This window comes from Zootoca vivipara, chromosome 6 (genome assembly GCF_963506605.1).
Source record: "Zootoca vivipara chromosome 6, rZooViv1.1, whole genome shotgun sequence".
Taxonomy (NCBI): Eukaryota; Metazoa; Chordata; class Lepidosauria; order Squamata; family Lacertidae; genus Zootoca; species Zootoca vivipara.
This window is the reverse complement of record NC_083281.1, coordinates 64,845,215-64,870,779: the sequence shown is the minus strand read 5'-3', so window position 1 is coordinate 64,870,779 and position 25,565 is coordinate 64,845,215. Positions and strand designations below refer to the sequence as shown.

General features: G+C 41.0%; 1 protein-coding gene across 1 annotated transcript; it reads left to right on the top strand.

Moving 5' to 3' along the window:
- The first annotated feature begins 5,445 nt into the window (after nt 1-5,445).
- On the top strand, nt 5,446-23,353 carry MLYCD (malonyl-CoA decarboxylase). The gene is made up of 5 exons (XM_035119667.2): nt 5,446-6,129; nt 15,266-15,378; nt 15,539-15,695; nt 16,927-17,076; nt 21,001-23,353. The coding sequence occupies exons 1-5, from the start codon at nt 5,533-5,535 to the stop codon at nt 21,532-21,534; spliced, it is 1,551 nt and encodes a 516-aa protein (XP_034975558.2). The 5' UTR covers nt 5,446-5,532; the 3' UTR covers nt 21,535-23,353.
- Nucleotides 23,354-25,565: the final 2,212 nt, after the last annotated feature.

Here is a 25,565-nt window from a genome sequence, read left to right as displayed (position 1 = left end):
GAATAGAATCCTTATTAAGACAGATTAGGGAAATCCTGGATCTCTTTCCATTTTGCAGCATCTTAGCTGGATTGTAATAATAATAACAACAACAACCATTAGACTATAAAATAACTACCAGAATACTAGAAAACATCCAGCCATATTATTTCTTCTATACGCAACATACATAACAAGTATGCTTTTTTCTGTATGTACTATTTTCTTCCAGTATTAAAAACCAGCAGATGAGCAGATAGGACTACAGGAAAGGGGGGAGAACCATGTATGCCATCTGTAATCCCTTGAATAAAAAGGTGGGATATAAAAATGCAATAAAGAGATGCAATACAGTATATAAGCCTCAATAAGTGCTTGGAACCCCACAGTATCTCATTGCTTGGAGACTGGGGTGGAGTGTATCAATACTTAGCACCTAACTGGCTTCCTTGGTTCAGAAAAGGTCCCCGCTGTCACAATTCCTAGTGGCAGATTTCTGTGTCACTCAGAAGCAAGCCCAGCTGAATTCCCCTGGGAACTGTGGACCCTTGAATTCTGTGATTCGGCCCAGCATGTTGCCAATAGTTTCTGAAAGAGCAACTGCAACCTCCTCTCCCTTGATATCCATCTGCAAAACAGGCAGCAGTTTGAGAAGCACATCAAAATGAGCCTATTAGTATTAATTGTGGTGCTTACCTAGCTCACAAGCATTTCTGCATATTTAAATCATCTTTATAAAACACTTTGCCATCCCGGATGAAAGGGAGGAGCAGAGAGCAGTACGTCTGCCCGACAATTCCATTTGTTTGACTCGCTCAGAGATGTCTTCATGAATCCACGCGCAGAAACAAAGGAGAAATGGTGTCGGAGAACAAAAGCCTTTGATTATTGAGAATGAAGCCGAACAGCAATTAGGTGTTTTTTTTTTAAAAGAAAAACAAGATTCTTTAATTGCTTGAGCCTCTAACACAGCCTCCGTTTGTCTTCCTTTGTAATAATAATGTTGTCTTATTTTTGAATACCCATGGGCACAGAGCGGGGGGGGGGGGGACCCAAACTAGTTTCAGTTTAGAAGTGTACAGTTGCTTGAAGACAATAGATATCTGAGTTGCATTTAGCCCTAGGTGAATCCATCAATTTCAGCTTCTCAGTTTCTCCCAGTTTCAAGTTCAGTTCTCTACATTCCCACATCAGTTGATGATGATGACAATCATTCAATTTATCACCCACCCTTCAGCCTAAAGTCCCAGGGCGGATCACGACATTGAAACACAATATTAAAAACAGTTTAAAAACAACTTACAATTATATAATTCTCATGAAAATAATAAGCATTGCGGTGTAGATTTATCCTAAGACTTACTCCTTAGATGCAATTTTGCCCAATATAAAAGCAGCTTCTATTAATATCACACATTTTTGCAATTATTTTCATTTATATATATGCATTTTCATGCACACTTTATGCACATATGACTTGGCTGGAGAATTGCACTCGCTAAAATTCTCAGAAGGGAATGTTTCGAAGGATGGTGCATCCCTGTTTGTATACTGTTTCTGAAAGTGCAAGTTACCGGTAGATAGGCTTGCCTTCAAAGTGCTTTTGTGTGGCTAGAAATGTGTCCTTCAACTGTGATAATACCTCTTGCTTGCTGGGAAGGATGGAGAGATAGTTGGAGTGCGTGCTTAGAAACCACTGGCTTTTGCACAGCAGGAATGCAGCCTTTCATACAAAGGTATAAGTCACATCCATTGCTCTGTCCACTTTTGCATCTGACTTCACCCAACATGGGCATGTGGTCCCCAAAAGGTTGTCAATGAAAGGATGTGGCCCTCAAAAGGCTCTCCCTTCTTATTCTAATTCATAGCTCAATCTCTCAGCTTTTACACCATACCTATACCTGTCCCTTCTCCAACAGACCAAATCTCTGTGGTTTAAGAACTCCTGGTCTACAACCATAACAGTTTCTCCTAAATGCCAGCATCTGATCAAATTGCTCTCCAAAACAAAACAAAACAAAACAAAACAAAACAAAACAAAACAAACCCATCTATGTTGGGATGCTTTCGTTGTGTGCCTTACAGAACTCTTCAAAGTGGCCTAATTTAGTTATAGCCATTCAATTTCAAGGAGTCAAGAGGAAGGAAAGATTGGTCCCAAAAGGTTGAAATTAAGGTCATTGGTAGACAATGTAACAGCCTCCATCCTGAAAACGATTACTTCTTGTCAGGTCCTTTGTAATAAAGGACTTTGATTTCCAAGGGGCTCCAGGTCATTTATCCTCTGAGAAGGCTAACGTTCAGGCAGAACTTCACCCGCATTGTATCGAGCTGTTAATTTAACCGCTCTGCTGTTATGTTCAGAGGCAGGGAAATTGCAGATGACTGTGCCAAATTACCGAAGTATTCTGAAATCTGACTCCTGTGACCTGTGTTCCAGTGGAAATTAATTTGGTCCAGAATCTGCAAACAGAACTTTAACCTTTGGAAAGTTGGAGAACCTTTGGAAGGGGAAGTGGGGAAAGAGAGAAGGAAATGTCACCCAGCAATCAAAGACTGAATGCCATCAAGCTTTCCACCCATCCACCTCAGACCTTTCAAGATTGTAATTCTGCAGCTGGGTAGACCCAGGTTCAAATGCTTGACCAACAACTGCAATAGCCCTGGAATGTGCAGCCCCTTTCATGGATCCAGACCAGCTATGCTTGCTGTTGTCGATCACATTTTCAAGTCACAAAATTAGCCCCATGTATACTTTTGGCAGGGACGTGGGTGGTGCTGTGGGTTAAACCACAGAGCCTAGGGCTTGCCGATCAGAAGGTTGGCGGTTCGAATCCCCGCAACGGGGTGAGCTCCCGTTGCTCAGTCCCAGCTCCTGCCAACCTAGCAGTTCAAAAGCACGTAAAAAAAAGTGCAAGTACGGTAGATAAATAGGTACCGCTAGAGCAGGAAGGTAAACAGCGTTTCCATGTGCTGCTCTGGTTGTCCAGAAGTGGCTTTTTCATGCTGGCCACATGACCTGGAAGCTGTGTGTCAAAGTTTCCTAATACAGTCCTCTTAACAAAGTTGCCAACTGACCTGGAACAAAAACCAGCCTGACATGCTCCTGTGCTCAGAAGCTATCTGGGGAACAATTGTGTGGCAGAAGCTGGGCAGTGTCACTACTTCTGCTACTGGATTTGGTCTCAGGGGATGAGTGCTTCAGAGGAGAGGCTGCTCTTTATTTAAGGTCATGATAGTTATGTTCTACCTTCACTGTCAGATAATGCCAATTGCCGGGAATCGCAAGTGGGTAGAGTTGTTGTTGTGTTCAGGTCCTGCTTTGGGTTTCCCATAGACATCTGTTGGGCCACTGTGGGGATGCTGAACTCAATGGGCCAATGTCCTGATCCAGCATGCCTCTTCTTATATTCTTAAGGGCAGGACAGCCAGAATCACCACTGACATTGGTTATAGATTTAAGAACATGTGCTTGAGATTGCTTTCCCCTCCTACCTCTCATTCCTTGCCTCGTATCTTTTTAGATTGTGAACCTAAGGGCAGGAAGTGTGTAGGAGCTTATTTCTTTCTGTAAGCTGCCCATTACCATCTGATGATAGCCCTCCTCAAGTGTTTGCTGTAAACCTGTCATGGCCCATAAATCCAGCACCAATTCAGAGAGACAGGCCAAGTTCAGGGTCCTGAGCTGACTGCTGGAGATCAGGAGACTACAGTGCCTAGGTCTGTCAGATGGAAGCCTCCAGAAGAACCTCCCAGACCACCATTGCCTGTTCTCACAGTGAATCACAGAATCATAGAGTTGGAAGAGACCACAAGGGCCATGCAGTCCAACCCCCTGCCAAGGAGGAAACACCATCAAAGCATTCCTGACATATGGCTGTCAAGCCTATGCTTAAAGACCTCCAAAGAAGGAGACTCCACCACACTCCTTGGTAGAAAATTCCACTGCCGAACAGCTCTTACTGTCAGGAAGTTCTTCCTAATGTTTAGGTGGAATCTTCTTTCTTGTAGTTTGAATCCATTGCTCCGTGTCCGCTTCTCTGGAGCAGCAGAAAACAACCTTTCTCCCTCCTCTATATGACATCCTTTTATATATTTGAACATGGCTATCATATCACCCCTTAACCTTCTCTTCTCCAGGCTAAACATACCCAGCTTCCTAACCCGTTCCTCATAAGGTATCGTTTCCAGGCCTTTGACCATTTTGGTTGCCCTCCTCTGGACACGTTCCAGCTTGTCTGTATCCTTCTTGAACTGTGGTGCCCAGAACTGGACACAGTACTCCAGGTGAGGTCTGACCAGAGCAGAATACAGTGGTACTATTACTTCCCTTGATCTAGATGCTATACAACTATTGATGCAGCCCAGAATTGCATTGGCTTTTTTAGCTGTTGCATTACACTGTTGACTCACGTCAAGTTTGTGGTCTACCAAGACTCCTAGATCCTTTTCACATGTACTGCTCTCAAGCCAGGTGTCTCCCATCCTGTATTTGTGCCTTTCATTTTCATTTTATTTTTTTGCCCAAGTGTAGTACTTTACATTTCTCCCTGTTAAAATTCATCTTGTTTGTTTTGGTCCAGTTGTCTAATCTGTTAAGGTCATTTTGAAGTGTGATCCTGTCCTCTGGGGTATTAGCCACCCCTCCCAATTTGGTGTCATCTGCAAACTTGATCAGGATGCCCTCAAGCCCATCATGCTGCATGAAGAAGTGTTTTATTTTGTATGTCCTTCATTGGATGCCCTGGTGTTAAGTGAGAGGGAGAAAAACTGTTCTCTCACCACTTTCTCCATGCCAAGCATACTTTTGCAAACTTCTGCCACGACATTTCTCTCTCTCCTTTTCTGCAAACGAAAAAGTCTTTGATAAATTTCAAAGCTAGTTCAGGTCAAGCCTATTGAGGAAGCATTGCCCGCACTCAGAATCAGCTTTGTTCATTCTTAGTGATGCTGCTCCACAGCCAGATCCAGTTGTCTGTGTGATGACATCCTCTTTACAGTTTCATTTTCAATTCCTTACCTAATGACCTCTTGGAATGGACTTCATCTTTTTTTCACAGTTGCTGCACACGGGGTCTTCTTGAACAGAGTTGCTGATCTTTCTTTTATATAACAGCTGGGGCTGATAGGAGCTGGTGTCCAAATTTCCTAGGGAGGCCGAGGCACTAAATTGGGAAAGCCTCTTTTGTACTTTCTGAATATTGTCTTGATTTTCTAGATCTATATCCCCTTTGGAGTTGAGAGCTAGGGATACAATTACACTAGGCGGTTCCACACACCCGCCCCACCTTTGGCACTCTCAACATGGCAGAGACCTTTTTGCTGAGGCAAGTTCCGCCACACTCAGGACGGCTTACATGTTTCCTCCGCCCCTAGTCTGTTGCTATTGGCCGCGACAAGACATGGCGACCGCAGTGGTCCAATCTCCTTCTTTGTTTTTCTTCCGCCCCCTGAGATAGCTAAAAGGAAGGCCTCCCGCCCCATTGACTTGCTCGAGTGTATACCGAATTTGGGATTCCGACAAACGAGGGAAACGGTTCGCTGGGCTTTATAATGCGCCGCGCGGGGCCGTGCGTAGCCTCGGCGCAGCACCAGCTCTTCCGCCACCTCGTTCTTCGCTCTTCCGGCAGGCCGAGGCCTAGCGCCGTCGCCATGGCAACCGCAGCCTTCCCAGGCCCGACGGCCATGGAGGAAGCTCTGAGCCGCGCCGTCCCGCCGCTGCCGCCTTACGAGACCCGGGAGAAAGTGGCGGCGCCAGCCGGGGCCGCCCTGGAGCAGCGCGGCGCGGAGTTCATGCGCTACTACTGCGCCCTGGAGAGCGGCAGGCCGAGGGCCGAGCTGCTGAGCCGTCTGGCCCGCGACTTCGGCGTCGAGCACGGCCGGGTGGCCGAAGTGAGCGGGAAGGTGGCCCGGCTGCTGCAGCAGCAACAACAGCAGCAGCAACAGGAGGCGGCTGGGGGGAAAGGGGATCACGAACCCGGCGCCCTCCTGCAGGCCGAGGACCGGCTCCGCCACTACCTCACGCCGCGCTACCGGGGCCTCTTCCAGCACCTCGGCAGGCAGGAGGGCGGCCTCCGCTTCCTGGTGGAGCTCCGCAGGGACCTGCTTGAAGCCCTGGCGGCCAGGGAGGCCGAAGGGCCGCATGTTAGGGTGAGCCCCGGGAGGGTTTTTCTTTTCTTTCCTTCAAATAAGTGTGTGTAACTCAGAGGAGACCAGTGGAAAACTCAGGGACGCAAGTTCGCAGTGTCTATTAATTTAATGTGTCTACTCTTGAATAAGGCTTAGTTGGTTGCAGCCGGCTGCTGTTAAAAATATCGGAAGTGGCTTACAATTTATTCATTAATTGCTTTATTTACACCCCGCCTTTCTCCCAGTGCAAGACCCAAGGCGCCTCCCAACATTAATTTTAAACAGATTAAGTTAAAGCAATTTTTATTTAAAACAACAGCAACACACATATATTAGTAATATGTGGTCTGAAGGAGGTTTGTTTGCATGTACAGTAATGGGGAAGTTACAGGGAGGTAGCTGTGTTGGTCTGACTTAGTTGAAACAAAAAATTAAAAAATTCCTTCCAGTAGCTCCTTAGAGACCAACTAAGTTTGTCATTGGTATGAGCTTTTGTGTGCATTCGGGTATCTGAAAAAGTGCGCATGCACACGAAAGCTCATACCAATGACAAACATAGTTGGTCTCTAAGGTGCTACTGGAAGGATTTTTTTATTTTTAGTAATGGGGAAGGTAGACATCCTCCGCAGCTCCAACTCTTCTCCTTTAAAAACAGCCTTGCAGGCAGAAATTCATTGAAGTTTATCGTAATTATTCTTATTTAAATGGCATAAATCACTTTTTTATATTCTTGCACCCATAGTTCTCCAGTGTTTTAACTTTGGGGCTTGTATTTGTTATTTTTGAATATGTGTCTTATTTTTATTTAAATTGCTTCATAAACTTGTTTTTTATAAGCAAGCCAGAGAACTTTTAGCTATTGGGATGGCGAATGTATACAACAGTCCTGTGAGGTTGGTAAGGCTGTCTTAATTTTTAAAACTCATCTCAACCAGCAGCCGTCAACATAATCTTGTGTCAAAGCCATAAGTTAATGGTAAATTGTGTGAAGGACTCTTGTCTCATCTGTGCTCCTTTAAGTCAGTCTTTTTGGGCAACCCCAAATTTTAGTGCTGTAGAGGTAAAAACTGTTGATATCATTATGCCTTGGAAATCAAGTGGGGAGAGTCCTGTTTTGCTCAGGTCCTCCTTGCAGGCTTCCCACAGGCCACTGTGAGAACAGGATCTATATGGGCCTTTGGTCTGATCCAGCAGGGTTTTCCTTGCATTCTTAACAACGGTCAGGATTAAATTGAACAGCATAACTTTGAGGTAGGAGGTGAAGGAATCAATGGTGCAAAGGGAGGTGTTCATGACATCTTACATCTCCAGTCAGTTTTCCTCTGACTGAACACTCAGTGTAGTCCAAAACTGCATATCTTTCTAGATTGCACATTCCCCAGGTTTTATAGCTCTATTTCTGTGCTGCTGCTATCTGATACACTAAAATTAAGCAGGTGATGACCTTCCTGGAACTTCATGCCAAGAACATCGCCTGGTTTGCTTTTGTGTCAGCCTGCTGTTAAAAGTATGGAAGTAAGGCCTGCAGGAAGAGTGAACAGACTGACAAGCTTTGGAAATGTCATGAAACCTACCAGTTTCATCTAACTTTGGAGAGAGTTGGGTATAAGTGTTTTTCACCCCACTCTTTACTTCATTGCCCTGGAGTCTTTGCTCTCCATTTGAGTGAAGTTCAGAATCCATGATGAAATTGCGTTTTATTCTGCTTGGGTGTTGTTGTTTTTAACTACCGTAGATCTGAAGGGGCATTCTTTGTTGTTTAGTCGTCTTAGTCATGTTCAGCTCTCCGTGACCCCATGAACCAGAGCATGCCTTGGAAACACTCACTTCCTTCTCAAAGCTTCTCCTTTCTTATGTCCATGGAGTTTTTATGGCAAAATACTGGAGTGGGTTGCCAATGCAAATAAATGCAGGTAGTGGAGAGAAGGCTCCCTGTGACAGAAGTTTCCTTCCCAAAATGTTGAAGTTGATGAAGCCAGCATCAGGGTCAAAAGGCTCATCCCCACAGTCCCCTTCATCCCATAAGGTTTCAACACCTGAAGAGGACTATTACTACAAACTTATCCTACCACAAAATATAAACTATGTTCTATTTCACACTTCCCAAACTCCTCAGTCCTACCTCAGTGCCTACTCCTGCACTGAAGATCAGGGTTCTAAATCTTGTGGGAAGTCTACATGAGTACAGCAGGCCACAGAAGTTCCCTTCCCAACACATAGGAGGTAATGAAACTGATGGCAGAGGTGAAGGGGGATGAAGCCAACAAGTTCACAGTCCCACAGTTGAAATCACTGCGGGAGTGGGGTGGCAAGACTGAAGAGAACTATAGTGGGAAAAGTTTTTTTAAAAATTCAGGAAGGTGAGAATTTGACATATTTGTTCCTCATATGTATGGGATGTTAGACCAGGGTGAGATGGGGTAAATGGGGGCAGGTTCACTCATGCAATAAGTGGGGTGGGGGTGGAATGGTCACACAGTTGTGTGTGTACAATGTCTGATACTCATATACAGCACTGGCAGACATGCTTACTAGGGCAAAGTTTGTGTGTCAGTGCCAAGGTTCTGTTTTCCGCTGCTTCAGATCAGCACATGATGTGCTAATAATATGCTTGGCCTTGGCAACGAATGCTGAACGAAACACAAGAGGTGCAGTCCAACTATTTCTCCACTAGCCTTGATGTTAGGCAAGATACATGACATATACTCTAGATTTTAAAAGTTTGACCAGAGAGTCAGTTGAGAAAAAATGTTTTCATAATACTTTTATACATGCCACTTCATACACCTGGACCAGTGTCTATATTTTTTAAGATTCTGCTGCATATTGTACAGCTCATACTTGTAAGAAACAAGCTGTTTATAATTACAAGTATTACATATCTAGTTCAGAGTGTAGGAATAATGGTAAGAACGCAAGTCCTTCCTTCTTCACTGGTTTGTTCCATCAGTGTCCTTTGGCAGTGGTAGGCTGGCAGCGAATGCTGATCCCCAGCCCCCTGGGCAGAGACATTGAATAACACTACTGTTTAGTTCCATTATTGTACAGATGCTGCTGCTTTCTAAGAGCTTTCTACTTCTGCCAAGAAATTGGTACCCTTTTCCTGGACCTATCTTTTTTGGCTGCAGCTCCTCTCAGCTAACTAGTAGCCTTTCTAAAAGATGGCAGCATCAGCGGTTAAATATTTTTCCCCATCCACATAGATACAGTTTAGCAGGAGCAAACAGAATGTTCCGAAAACGTCATTTTAAAATGACACACTGTGCACTAGTTATATGGGGTTTTATATCTGGTTAATTCAGCACTACAAATTGGAAGCTCCAGAAGCCTTATCCTATAAACCTGCTTTAGTAACTTCAGTTTAAATAGCTTCCTGTAGAGTAGCAGTTCTACCACATGTGTCAGGAGAACAGTTAATCCTTGTTGAAGATCCTGCTTTTGAGCCATCAAATGGCATTTTAACATATCTTGTTTAGCTTCTTACATGCCCAAACACTGATCAAGTGAGTCCTCTTGTGCTGCATTAGTGTGCTGCAGCCAGGGCATGGCAACAAATACTGGTGTAGTAGAGTCAGTGACTGCTGATGTAGCCTATTGTGAGTTCTGGAAATTTCATACATAATCCCCAGAGCTGCTACAGCATCTTGTAGGATGAGGCCATCACCAGCAATAGTCACCACACGTTCACAGCATTTATTTATTCTCTCCCTTAATGACACTACTTCTATCCAATGCATGACTGAGTATATTGCAGTCATAAATAAGATTGTTTGGTCATCAAGATACAAGTGCTGTTGGAATATGACTGAATTATATGTTTTTAGACATGATTTGTAGTCCTCATCTTGCTGGTCTTGCTAGTGTGACCGAGGCTGAGGTCATTGGATCCCTACTACTCATGATGAACAAATGGTCCTCGGCAGCAGTAGAACTGTAGCCTGTTCCTATAGCTCGGAGCATATAAGCAGAAAAGTTGGATGTTGCATTATGTGAACAATGAATAGTGGAGTTTAAATCGAGAGAGAATGCACATCCCTCAAAATATGGATAGATTTGTATTCAAGGGTAGTATTCTAAGGTTAAACAGTCACCAGGATCAAGAGCAATGGCCCAGAGAAAAAGACTCTACTCCTTAGTGACTAGTTGCTAAGAAACAGTAAATGTCTTCCTGCTGAATTTGTGGAAGATGATAGATTCTTGTGACCTAGGTACAGCGCTTCTATTCAGGCATATCTGCCAGCAAAAGTTCAACTGTACATTTTATGGTAAAAAGAATTTCCCTGAGAGTATAAAAAATGTTCTTTGGCAGCATGGAAGACCCATCTATTTTTAAGCACCAAGGAGATTTTGCTTTTCTTTCAAGGCATGATGTGCCCCAGAGCTCCTCTTTAAGTCTCATCGCCTATAAAGTTTTACACATCTCTGTAGTCAAAACAATAGTAAACCATGTGGACAGCGCAATAATATTGTTTCTAAAAATGGTCTTGACACCAGTATCTGACTAAGCAGTCAGACCTTTGCAAGTGAAGCAGGGATTTTAGAAATTCTAGCTCAATATTTAAATAAGGCAAACAGTCAAGGAGATTTTGCTGTTATATATATTTCAATGAGGACAATAACTTTCAAAGTGCCCTTTGCAAGGAGCTAACAGCTTGAAATCCTGATTTTATAAATTGCTCATTTAGGTTTACATGCATCATGGCAACCCTTGTGTGCTATTACATATCCATTATAGAAGCTGACATTTATTTATTTAGGTAATTTATATACTGCTCAATATTTCAAAGAAATTGCAAAATTGTTTACATAATAAAAAACATCAGAAATAAACACACAAGCTACAATAAAAATCAACATTTTAAAGCAGCACAAAACATATGGAGACCATATTAGCCACTAGTAGATCCAAAATACAGAAATATAACAGAAGCAAGCAGCCCTGCACCAAATATAGAAGTTTGCATGTACTCTCAATTCTGCTGCTATTATCTCCCTTTACCACAGGAACATCCAGATCCACAACTGCAACTTCACTAGTAGTCTTGCAAACGTTAATTTAGAGAAAAGGTAGTTAACTCCAAGTAACTCAAATTAATGACAACCTGCATTACAATATTCTGAGCTTTTCTTAATGGAAGTTAGAAGAACTGCTTTAATTTTTATGCATTAAGTCAATGGTTCACAACTGATTGTTTCTCCATCATCCCCATTCTCCATTACCCCATCATCCCCAACCTAAATTGGGAAGGAGGGCTACCCTTTTGTTCTAATGAAGCTTCCTTGTGGTTGGTTTTAGGAGTTGGCAAATGATATTACATTAGAAATATGATCCTCATATGCAGAAGGCTGTCTGCATTTGACTGTGCAAGAATCACTTGCATTGGTCCAGGATTAGGTAACCCAGAAAATATTAAATTGTGTATTAGGAAGTAGAAGCAGCATAAAGCAAAAAGTATTTCAGACTTTCTTCCCCAATAATGAGCTTAGATAAGAAATATATTGGCCATACTCATTAAATATGTTTCTTAGTTTTCTGGAAAGAACAATAATTTTCTGCCTCACATGTGATGCTGTAGAAATTCTATCTGGATTCATGTCTTGCCACCTGAGCTAGACTTCTTGAGAAGGACAAGAATGTTAATTCTGGAGGCATTGGGTTTTTCAGTTTCTCTTACTGATTTGGAGTTAGTAGACTCAGAACTGTACGAGGTTCTTCCTGATTATCATGAGTTCATTTTGTCTATAGCAGACATGCTGCTGAAGCTTTTCTGCTTTCTGTGGAATATTTTGGGGATTGTTGCTTTGACTTTTTCATTGAAAGGCAAAGAGAACACTTCTGTTGGATTAGAATAGGAATCCACAGGCCTTTTGAGCTTGTGGGCACATTTGGAATTTTGAGAGAGCATAGTGGGCACCCTCACAAAGTGACTGATGTGGCTTCTCTCTCCCATGCAAAACACCTATCTCACAGAATGCATTTCTTTCTCTCCCTTTCCCAGGCAAACCAGCTGTTTTACAAAAAGCAAATTCTCCCTTTGCCAACCAACTTATCCTTTCTCATTTGTTTCTTTCTCCACAGTCATCTATCCATACATGAACTCTTTTGCTCCTAGATGCTCTTCCTTTCCCCCATTAGCTATTTGCCTTGCACTGAGGCATAGCTGCTTCATTGTACTTCTTCTCTTTGGCATCAACGTGTCCTGTTTCTGGTAGCTTCCAATTAGAACTGTTCTCTTTGCTGATGGCATCCAATTAGGAGAAAGAACAGTTCTTTCTAACTGACTACATACTACCAACAGATATAACTATTATCCCCCTTCTTTTTCAAGTCTTCTGGCCAATCAGAATGGTAGGAGGGCAAAGCAAACAATTTGTGGATTGGGGGAGGGGGAGGGAAATGTAGCAGAAATTTGACTGTCGCCATTATAATTTATAATTTGGCCTGGATGTAATTAAAAAGCTTGGTGGATGGTCTGATAGGATTCTGAGGGCACCACCATTGGGACTGTGATGTTAAATTTATGTGATATTTAGGACACACGGAACATAATTTGCATACAGAAAGGAAAGCACCAAACTTGATATTGCCAATTCTGAAAAGAGAGAGTTAATAGATATAATTAAATGAAGTACAGTGGTACCTCGGGTTACAAACGCTTCAGGTTACAGACTCCGCTAACCTGGAAGTACCGGTAGTACCTCAGGTTGAGAACTTTACTTCAGGATGAGAACAGAAATCGCGCGGCGGTGACAGCGGGAGGCCCCATTAGCTAAAGTGGTACCTCATGTTAAGAACGGACCTCCGGAATGAATTAAGTTCTTAACCCGAGGTACCACTGCATCTGTCTTAATGTGGAACAGAGTAATAAATTAAAGTTTAAACAAAATGTGTGTATCTGTGAATGAAGCATTTAGAGCCAGGATATAAGATTGACTTTTGCTGCTCTGGTGTCTTTTGGGAGACAATAATTAATTTAACTTAATGCCATCGATGGATTACTGTAGAATGAAGTGTCTATGGTGTATACTACTCAGAGCTAGTATACTAATCCAGTAGCAAATATAGTGTATAAAAGGATAATCTGTTGTTTTTGATAGAAAAGCTTTCATTTTGGGGTTTTGGAAGTAATTACCTTGGTCAAGTGAAAACTCTCTGATGTATTCCTTTAAGTACTTCATTTTTTATTCTTGTAAGAGCATTATGGCAGATGTCTGTGCTTTGCTGAGATTGTTCTGAGATCTCAGTTCATGAAACTGTGTTGTGCATTTTTCAATAAATTGTCAGGTAGATGAGGATGTCCTGAGTATTTTGTAGCAGCAAACTACCTCATCAACCTAATGTCTCCTGCTGGTTGAATTGTTATTTTCTGTAACATGTCCCACTATATTTATTTGCTTATACTGAGGTCTATGGCAGAGGAATCTAAACAGTATTTTTATGGATTACCCCCTTCAACAATTTGCAGACACTTAACAAATGCACCCTCATATATGGTTTCAGAGGATGTTAAACATTTGCTCTGTATAATAGCAATTTTACCATTCCAAAAAAAGGGAATTGCTAGCTGTAAAATATTTCAAGATGGATTGTTAGCTGTTCTCTATTCATTACCAGCCTCAGGTCAGTCTCCACTATTTTGTGTTTAGTTTAAAATTACTTAGTCTGTTCCCCCACCCCGTCCCCAGTAAACTTGTTTTTAAGCATATACTTCATACAACAATGCAGTGTTGGGAATGAAACTCTGGGGGATTCTTTGGAAAGCCAGTAACTGTCTGCACTAGAAAATGCTCCCAAGGTCATTCTGAGTCTAGCCATAAATTGCAGCAAATTCAAGTACCAAGACAGGCAGGAAAGCTTTTTTTTACTATGCTTCCCAAGAGGTTGAGTTGCCTTGATGCTAAACCCTCAGCAGCTGATGTCCCTTTGGAGCAATGATGCTCCAGCTGACATTGCAAGGGGTGATAACTTGTGGCAGCTGTCACTTACTACACTGTGCATTGGTGGTGCCTTTATTTCTATAAACAGACATTTTTGTATGGGTTTTTAAATGTTTTATTCAGTTTACATTCTGCACACCAGTTGAAAAACATCTTACTATGCCAGAGGACTTGCAAGGATGTCTGCCAAGGTCCCTCACGGTTTGACATGATTTCATCAGTGTGAACAGGGCCACAGCTGCAGGGTCTCTTCATCGCCTTTCCACCAACCTCCTAGTCCACAAATGTGTGACAGTAGGAGGCATAGTTTTGCCTGATCCTCCATACATTGACCTTAAACGGTACAGCAGAGCTCATTATCGGCCATTGGCTAGGATGGGCTAGCAGACAGATTACCTAAGCTGCACTTGAGAAATACTACTGCAGGGATCAAACATAGCTCCTTGCTTTATTTGTACATACATAAATAAAAAGTTTTTAAAAAATATAACTCCTTGCCTCCTTTTTCTGTTTTTGGAAAAGCTGTTATCTAAAGTTAACACATAAGCTGGTGATTGCATCACATTTAATTATCTTTCTTCTATCATGTCCTTCTGCCAGAATTCTCCGGGAAGTATATATAGAGTAGGCTGTGAAATACCATTCAATTTAATTCAGTTGAAAAAAAGTGATTGCCAAAACATGCAAGCAGTGTTCCTGTCATCTGAGGTGAGGTGGATAGTGTCCAGAGAAAGGACCTGCTCAATTATAACACTCAATTTATGGACCTCCCCCCCCCCAAGCTTCCAGCAAACCTTGCACAGCACCCACAGTTTCAGGCACCAGGCAAAGACCTCTCTGTTCTTAAATCTTGAGCTTTGGCCCCCTTTAATCTGTTACTTTAAAAATCTGTTGGTTATTGTTGGATTTTTAAAATATTGACGTGTGACTTTACTGTTCTCTTTACTGCATAGAAATTCTTAAACATAATAATGAAATAATACTTATTTTAGTGAAGACTAGTCATTATCATTTATATTAAATATAATGGAAGACTAAGACTCTAGTCCTGTAGGCATTTACCTGGGAGCAAATCTCATTGAATTCAGTGGGGGTTTCATTTTGAATAGATGCCTATAGTTTAGTGCTGTAAGCAACCCTCTTGGTTGCCATGAACCTATGTTGTTATGCTGCTTCTACTGCTGAATTGATGAAATGGTTTTCCCTCTCTTATTTTTAGGAAATGAATGGAGTGTTAAAGAATATGCTTTCAGAATGGTTTTCCACAGGATTCCTAAATTTAGAGCGAGTTACATGGCAGTCACCTTGTGAGATTCTTCAAAAGATTAGCGAGTAAGTGCCAAGAATTGCTGGTGTCTTCTTTTTTAAAAGTTCAGGAAGTCATGTACACATGCAGATTCAAGGTTGCATGACAAAATAAATCTAGGGGAGAGAGCAGACCTTTGTGAGTGTTTTCTCTCTGTGTTAAAATGTAATTGTTATTTCCCCCCAGTAGTGAAGCTGTACATCCTGTTAGAAACTGGATGGACATGAAACGCCGTGTTGGATCTTACAGAAGGTGCTATTACTTTGCCCACTGTGCAATACCTGGCGAGCCGTTGGTTGTTCTGCATGTTGCACTTACAGACGAGATATCTAGCAGTATCCAGGTATAGTTGCTTGACTTAATTTGTGAAAAATTTTGTTGCACATTAATCATCAGGTCTTGAGCATGTGACTATGGAACACTTGCAAGCAGATTCTTGGAAATAAAGTACCTAAACATAATCAAGCAGTATTTTCTAAGTGGAAACTTGTGATTGAAACAAATGTCTTAATATAACATTTCAAGCAATTCCATGAAAAAAATGCTTTTGTGAGCATGTTAAGTAGCTCATTTGTCTATACTAACCTCTGTTAATCATTTGTGGTCAAGAAGAAGAAAAATATATAATTAATAATAATTGTTCATGCAACTTCCATGCTTAGTTGCCTAGAGTGTGTTGTTGCTTTCTATTGATGACTAAGGAAGTGATTAGCCTGTCTTAATACTATTTCTTAGATGTCTCTTATTTCTTTGTTTACTAATATTTTTGAAAGTCGTCAAACAGCAGCAAGTGCTTTTATGCATGTTATCTTTAGAAGTAAGATTTTCTTGTGAAATTTCTTGGAACTGTCCATAGGGGTAATAACTAGAATTAAGAATGATTCATAGTTACATGTGGTGTCCAGATCATCTGAACCAGAATTACAAAAGCAAGCTTAATGTAGATTTGTAAACTGATTTGAATTAAGGTTTATTTGTTAAAGCATTTTATATATTTCTCTTTGTCCTGTTGGGTTTCAGAGCAGTGTATGAAATCTGAATTGGCAAACCATAGTTGAGGCTGTTGCTCTGCCTTCTGGAAGCCGCTTGAACACAAGGTTGAGAGGGCTGAGTAGAAGCAAAAAACAAACAAACAAGCAGCTCTGAACTATGGTTAGTGCAAGCAGTGGTTTGGTGTGATGTTCAAATTCATCCAGTGTAGCAGAGAATTAAATAGTTGTCATTTTAGCCCTGTAAAATGTTAGGCGTTAGGCTACTGCTCATACTTCACAGCAATATTACACTCTGTTGATGAAAATAGGAGACTTAAGCAAACTTTGGCCACTGTCCTGAGACTTTCTTTAGGCAAACAGGAGGGCTTGCACATGCCCAGTTGAGTACTGACATCTTGTGTTTTCCTATTATCAAGCCCTAATGCTGCACCATGAGCTGCTTGTTAAACTCTCAACATGACAGCTGAGTATGCAAAGCAAGTCATCTGGGTCACAGGATTCAGTGGGTTATAGAATGTGAAATTGTTGAATTTTGATGGTGATTGCAGTTACCAATGTTACTTATGGTTAATTTTTCTCTAGGCCATAGTGAAGGAGATTCCCCCCTTAGAAGTTGAGGATCTGAACAAAATCACCACTGCAATTTTCTATTCAATCAGTTTGACTCAGCAGGGCCTGCAGGGTGTGGAGCTGGGGACGTACCTCATCAAGCGAGTTGTTAAGGAACTGCAGGTATGTGTGAAAAATTGCCATCTGGTTATAGTACTAGAATCTAATTTGCATTTATCTTCATTTCTTCTGGTGCACTTGTACTTGAAATGCAGCGTATAGGAACACAGGAAACTCCTTATGCAGAGTCAAATCATTGATCCACCTTGCTCAGTATTGTCTGCATAGAATGGCAACAATGTTCCAAGGTTCCAGGAAGAAAACCTTTGCAGCCTCACCTAGAAATACCAGGGATTGAACCTTGTGTGCAAATCATGTGCTCGACCACTGACCACCCTTCCCCCAAGGTAGTGGTGGAGAAACTCTGGAATGCAAGCCAGGGACCACAAGCCACTGGACCTTAAGAGTTTGGCTCACCAGGCTGTTTGGGAATAAACCATGCCCACCTCTTCAAAGAGGGCTCACCAGGCTGTTTGGGAATAAACCATGCCCACCTCTTCAAAGAGCCCTGTTGGAAATTCGCAAATTAGCAGTGTGTAGTGTTCACCCTACTTTTCCAGACTTCTTGATAATGGGATTCCTGTGTTCAGAGACTGCCTAGGTCAAATTCACATATTGGAAGAGCCAGAGTGTGACTTTCCCTTCATCAAGTATGTGAAATGAAGCATTCTGAAAGAGCCCCAACATGGTAGGATTGTGAAGATCATCTCCTGGAAAAGATTTTTATTATGATAAAGTAACGTTTGTTAACTTGTTACCCAGGTGTCCTGTCACAGAGAATCATTTATGTCATATCTAATGAATGTGAAAATCTTACTATAATACTTTCACCTCATCTGTTAATTTAGGTTCCTGGAAATTACCACTCCTAGTGGGTTTGGGATTGTTTACTTGGGTTAAAGTCCACGGGGTTTTTTTTTTTGTGTGTGTGTTTTGTGAGCACTGTATGCTTTAAACTTAGTTTAAGGCAGATGCTTTGGAATTTGTCTTAAGAGTGCAGCCTACCCATTTAAATACCAAACTAAATTACTTGGTACTGCTCCATTTGCTGGGGTTCATTCCCATAGTACTAATGTGTTATAATACATTTCTCATGGCTGGATGTGAAATATCCTTTGGGGAATAAACAATGCAGGGAAAATAAGATATATCATTATTTGCTTTGTTTTCTCTCATCTATTTGATTAATTCCAAATCACTTAATTTCAAGCTTCTGTAACTTTTAATTTCCCAAGAAAAAACATGTTAAATTATTGCCATCATGGCTATGTCAGAATGTGAAGTGACATACTTTGAAGTTTGAACTGGAGTGGTGGAAATTTTAACCATTTGAGCCCTGAGATGTTTGTGAACTTCAGTAACTGTGGGTTAGTTTAAGACAGTCCTCCCCAAACTGCGGCCCTCCAGATGTTTTGGCCTACAACTCCCATGATCCCTAGCTAAGAGGACCAGTGGTCAGGGATGATGGGAATTGTAGTCCAAAACATCTGGAGGGCCGAAGTTTGGGGATGCCTGGTTTAAGAGGATAAACAAGAATAAACCACATCGGGCATCTATCTAAGTTGCAAAAGGAACAGGGTTACCTAAGATGCTGCACTTTTAAAAAACTAGGCCATTCTCCAGTAAAAATTATTCAGTCCTTTATCCATGTTTGCCTTCACTTTAACCCAGTGTGACACTTCTGTCTGTAAATGCCACTGTAGCCTCAGAAACTGCATCTCAGCTGCCACTCTTCATAAAGGTAGCTGCAAACATCACCTATTAACATGTCATGCTACTAGATTACAAACAGTGCCCAGGATTGGGAGTGTGCAGTCATTCTAGTAAACATTTTTGTGTGTGACAGCAGGCCACAGATTTTGATTTCTGTTTCCTTTCCCAGGTATCAGCAGGAATTAGCTTTAAAACTTTGCAATGCATCTGATAAAGTGGGTTCTATCGGATAAAAGCTTATGCTGCAATAAATTTTAGGCTGTAAGCGTGTCACAAGACTCTATGTGTTAAATCTTTGCAATGTGCAAGATAGGACCAACAAACCAAGCTTATTTTAAAGAGGAGTTATTCTGTCGGGTGAGGCTGTTGGCAATGACTACTTTAATCTGTAATAGTCAGGATAAAGATGGTGGCATTGCTTTCTTTTCCCCCTTGCCTTGGCTAATGCAGTTCAGTGTTGTTTTAGATGAGTCACTGATAATAGAAAGGAATCTGCAACCTTCTACAGAAGCAGCAACAAAATAAACCCAGCATCTACTTCTTAATGGAGTGTGGGTTTCTGACAAGGAAATAAACATTAATGGATCTCTACCAGCAACCCTGGAAAGTAGCACATCAATTTAGCAGCAGCATAAATGGCCATGCTTTACTGCATCTATTTATTATTTTCTTCAGGAACTGGCCACATAAGATAAGCTTCTAAACTCAGCCATTCATCAGATATGAGATACTACAAAAACTGGGTTGTTTTGCCAGTTTGTCTTGTTATTTCTTAAAATAAAAGAAGCACATGGTTGCTTTTCTTATACCTCCCCCCATTCCAAACAGACTCTGCCTTAATAAATTATGCTGAGGTTTACTCTTTTTTTTGTAAACAAAAGAAATGCTATTAAAAAATACATCAAGTTCTACATATAGGAGAGTGCTGTTGCACTTACATCCTGCTTGTGGGCTTCCTACAGCCACTGTGGAGGCAAAATGCTGAACTACAGTGGTACCTCAACTTACGAATTTAATCCGTTCTGAATGGACCTTTGTAAGTCGAAGAATTCGTAAGTTGAAGCCAATGGGGAATTTTTTTTTAAAAAAAATCATAAGTCGAAAAAATCCTATCTAAACCGCATCCAAAATGGCGGACGGAACTCTGTTCGTAACTCGAAACATTCGTAAGTCGAGTCATTCGTAAGTCGAGGTACCACTGTAGATTGGTCTGACCCAGCAGTGCTCTTACAATAACAGAATCATAGAATTGTACAGTTGATCCAGAGCTTTCCCATTTCACCCATGTGGACTATGCTGTTCAAATAAATACTCTGTTCAGGTTAGGGGCACCTGAATTTTTAGCTACAAGCTTTGTTGTTATGGAAATAGGAATGCCTTACTTCCTTGTCCAGACTCTTTATTCTAAAAGATGGCTTCAAGTCTTTTAACTCCTACCTCTAACTACCAGTCACTTGGTATATGTTAAACTCAAGAGTTTGTTTATTTAACTATTATTTTGTGTGTGAGAGAGACAGAGGGGAGGGAGGCATATTTCTGCAGTTCCCTCAAATTGAAGATTCTTTTCCAGGGTGACTGCTGCTCTGAATTCCCCACAGTTAAACTTAGTCTGATGAATGGAGACATTTTGTCTTTGCAGAGCATGGTGTGTTTGGGGGTGTACTGTCTTAGCTGTCCTGTTGCTAAACAGATTTAAACTGTGGATAAGATAAATATTTTTGTTCACCAAGCAGTTTGGCAGCATCTGAGTTTTTCAAGAGCCTGAGAAGTGGTTGCTTATCTCACATACTTGGAGCGGCATCTATTAGTTGTTAGAGAATGGCTGATCAAGCCTTTATGGTATGGAAACTACCCTGCTGGGAGCTTAATTTACTACCTCAGTCTTGGGATCTTGAGAACTTGATATGTTGGGCAGAGGATATTTATTTCATTAGACAGAAATGAGAGATGAGGGATTCGTATCTTAAATGTTTTCCCACCTCGGTAGGTATGTTTTTCAACTGTGTTCTGAAATGGTTCTAAAAGGATATTAAACTCACATAACCAGCATGCTCTTAAGGTCCCATTCTGCTCATTTATGAAGGTGATCTGGTCTCAGATCTGTTTCCTTTGCTGATTCTAAGAATTGATTTGGTCAATTTCTGGGAAAACATGGTATGTGTTCTTGCTATTAGAGTCCTTATACTACTGAGCTAATAAAATAATAATAATAATAATAATAATAATAATAATAATAATAATAAATGCCTTTCTTTATAAACTGAAAAACTGCAGGTGGAATTTCCTCAGATCAAAGTCTTCTCTACTCTGTCTCCCATTCCGGGATTTACCAAATGGTTCCTGGGCCTTCTTTCTTCACAGTCCAAGGAGACGGGCAGATGTGATCCTTTCACAGATCCTGAATATCAAGAAATATCTGAGATCACAGGAGACCCTGCTGTTGAAATTCTAAAACGCCTCTTAGCAAACAATGAATGGGTGAGGTCAGAAAGACTGGTCCGAGCTTTACAGCAGCCACTTATGAGACTGTGTGCCTGGTATCTGTATGGAGAGAAGCACCGTGGCTATGCCCTTAACCCTGTGGCAAACTTCCATCTTCAGAACGGTGCAATGTTATGGCGTTTGAACTGGATGGCCGACACAAGCCCCCGTGGCATCACTGCCTCTTGCGGAATGATGGTCAACTATCGCTATTTTTTGGAGGACACTATGAGTAACAGTGCTGCATATCTTGGAACTAAACAGATTAAAGCCTCAGAGCAGGTTCTATCCTTAGTAACTCAGTTTCAGCAGAACAGCAAACTTTAAATAAATGAGGCAGCTTAAAAAACAACAAATGCCTATTTAATTAAATGAGAGTCTTGTGGTGTTTGTATATAAACCCAGCAGACATTGTCCCTAATCTCATCAAAGATTCAGTATTGAACTGCCAGGCCATTCTTGTTGCATTGACATGCTTTGCCAGAGAGGAAGAGCACATTTATGTTCTGGATGATACTTCCTGCAAACTGAAAGAGCTGGGTAAACTATACTTAGTGAAATGGCAAGCCAGTGCTGACTCCTATGAACTGTGTGTTGTCCCTAGCCTTGCTCACCAAATCAATAGCCTTGTTTAATCCACATCTTCAAAAGAGTCGCTGAACACCTGAATGCTCTGACACATTAAAGGGAGAGGGAGATCAATACCAGAGTTACTAGATAAAAGGGACAAGTAAGGGAAGACTTTTTGTCCAAGTGCACAAACAAAACAGCATCTCAGAGCACCACTCCAATAAGATGTTTGTTTTACACACCCTTGCCTTCTGTTCTGTGCTAAACTCTTTGATCAGGCCATCCATGTTGGCATGGCACAGAATGCCACCACTTGAGTTATAGCTTTGCTAGGTCGGAGTGTGGAAACACCTTGGTGTGTGTTTGTTTGTGATTTTGGCTCCTCTACTCAAGTACTCTCCAGATAACAAGTGTATGGAATGAAGTGTCTGCAGCTTTGCAGTAACTAGTTATGATTTCAGAAGTGAAATCAAGACTTCAAATATTGAAGAGAGAAAAGTAAGTTGTAATGTGTTTTATGACGTTTACAGACTTGTTTTGAATATAAATGATTTTTTTTTACTTGCAGAATTATATATTTATTAATCTGAAATGTTCCATATTAAAATAAGATTTTGCCGTGAAAACAGGCCCTCTCTGTTTTTCATGTGGTGCAGCTACTTTAGCTAAGTCTTTAACAGAAGTTGATTCTGTTGTACGGATCCTCGCTACCCTGCAATTTAGAAGACATGAAGGTGATGGAGAAGGGAGAGCCTAGAATCTGTGTCTCAGAACATGAAGCTTTCATTTTAAAATGGGCACGTTATATTTGGAAATGTGTGACCTTTGATTTAGCTGACATACAAACCAGCTTCTGAAATTCTGAAATTTTTCAGGTCATGCTGGGCCTCCATATTTCCCATGACATCCAGGGCTCAGACCCCCTTGCTTTACTACAGTCTTTTTAACAACGCACACCTGCCTTGCACTTCACCCCTCTTTCCCCAGTTCTGGGCAGTCACCGTTACCTTCACTTTTTAAGCCACTGCCTTCTCACTTACTTTAGACACACAGAGGTCTGGTTTCCACATAATGCTGAGCTTACTGTGTATTGAACTGTGGTTTTTTAAACCATGTTTTGTTTAATCATCTGAACCCATGGTTTATTGTTGGCTCACAAATATTGGTTTGCTTTAACCAAAGCTTAGTGCTGTGAATGAAAACAACACCCTTAACCATGGTTTGCTAGCCACACCAAACACTCGCCAGGCTTTGAAAGAATGAGGCAGGAATAGCTATGAAGCAAACCAGACTATGGAGAAAAAAGCTATAGTTTGATTTGGGGGGGGGGGGACCGACACAATTCATAGTTTATTAAACGGTAGTTGCCATGGCTTAACTTTATATATGCACAGATCCTTCTCTTCCTCTTTTGCTAGGTGTGCCTTCTCACTTTCTTGTCAGTGAAGTAATTCTCATGTTGTGCTAATTGTGCTGCTTAATCTGGTAAGGTGTTACATGGTATTATGTTTATATTTTAGTACAATTTATGTAATGTGGAGCATTGTAATTCAGGTATTATTTGTATTACACAGCCACAAACTGATGAAGCTTCATGGCAAAACCTGTTAGTAATCTGGAGGACAGGTCTTCTTCCTGTGTCTGTGCCGTCTGGGTGGTGATTATGCAAGACCCACTGAAACATTCTTCATCAGATGAGAAACAACATCAGAAATGTGGTCGATATTATCGAATTGCTGGAGTGGAAAATAGACAAAAAAGCAGCATTGATATTTGCCGACGCCGAAAAGGCGTTTGACAATATATCATGGGAATTTATGAAAAGACTAATAGAAAAAAGAGGTATGGGGGGAAGATTTAGAAAGTGTATCGAGGCGATATATACAAGGCAGAGGGCCAAACTAATAATAAACAACAGCCTAACAGAAGAGTTAAATATCTCCAAAGGAACAAGGCAGGGGTGTCCTTTATCACCCCTGTTGTTTATTTTGGTTTTGGAAGTCCTGCTGGACAAGATTAGGAATAACGAAGAGATAAAGGGGATAAGGGTTGGTCGAAGGGAATATAAGCAGAAGGCCTTCGCCGACGATCTAGTTTTAACACTTGAAGATCCCGATACTAGTCTAGAGGAACTATTGCAAGAAATGAATAAATTTGGAACTCTAGCAGGATTTAGGTTGAATAAGAAAAAGACTAAAATGATTATTAAAAACATGACAAAAAAGGAAAGGGAAGAACTTCAGGAGAAATATGGGATTGAAATGGTAAAGAGGGTAAAGTATCTCGGAATTTGGCTGTCAGAAAGGAATATAAATCTATATAATGATAACTACATCAAAATTTGGAATGACATAAGAAAAGACCTAGAAACATGGAAAAAATTATATCTTTCACTGTGGGGGAGGATAGCCACAGTGAAACTGAATATACTTCCTAGATTCCTATTTCTGTTCCAAATGATACCAGTATTAAAGGGTGTTGGTATATTTGAGGAGTGGAGGAAGGAAATTTCGAGATATATATGGCAGAGAAAAACACCACGGATCAGGTTCAAGATTCTAACTGATAAAAAGGAAAGAGACGGCTTTGTGTTGCCAGACCTTAAACTGTACTATGAGGCCTCCTGTATGGTGTGGTTAAAAGAGTGGATCTCGTTAAAAGATTCTGACCTCCTAGATCTTGAAGGATTTAACAACAGATTTACCTGGCATAGCTACTTGTGGCATGACAAAGTTAAATCGCACAGAGGCTTCCTATCCCACGTGATTAGGAAACCACTGTACGAAGTGTGGACCAGAAATAAAAGCATACTTGAAAGAAAAACCCCAAGGTGGCTGTCACCAACAGAAGTTTTGACTATAAAAAAAACGAACATGGAGTCGAATTGGCTAAGTTACGAGGATATCCTCGTGGAATCGAAAGAGGGGTGGAAGATCAAAACATACGAGCAATTGAAAGAGAGGGGTATAGGATGGCTCCAGTATTACCAGATTCAGGACCTATTCAAAAATGATAACAAAAATCACGGATTCGAGACTAACAAATCTAAATTTCAATTGGAAATCGTGGAAGGTAAAGAAAAACTATTAACAAAGATGTACGACCTCCTTTTGGAATGGAATACAAAAGACGAAGTTACCAAAGAATGTATGATTAAATGGGCAATAGATTTGGGCCATAATATTAACATCGATCAATGGCAAAATCTATGGAAACACCAGATTAAATTTACGGCCTGTACTCTCTTAAAGGAGAACATCATGAAAATGATGTTTAGATGGCATTTAACGCCTGTTAAATTAGCTAAAATTAACAAATCCAACAACAAAAAATGCTGGAAGTGTAATGTCAAAGAGGGAGACTATTACCATCAGTGGTGGCTTTGTGAAAAGGTTAAAGTTTATTGGGAACAAATATATAATGAATTGAAAAGATTATTAAGATACACTTTCCCAAAAAAAACCGGAGGAGATGTTATTAGGGATACTGAGTAGAAACATAAAAAAAGAGGATCATAAACTCTTCATGTACGCCACCACTGCCGCGAGAATCATCTTGGCCCAGAGGTGGAGAACGTCCGAAGTACCGACCATAGAGGACTGGAGAGAGAAAATGTTACAATACTTGCAGTTGGCTAGGCTAACGGGAAGAATAAGGGACCAAAAGGAGCAAAAGTTCCAAAAGGAATGGAACAAATTTATAGAGTATTTGAAGGAGCATGGTAAGACATGAAACGCCGGTAGGTTTAGTATTACAAAATGCAACAGTTAAAAGTAACCTAAGTCAAA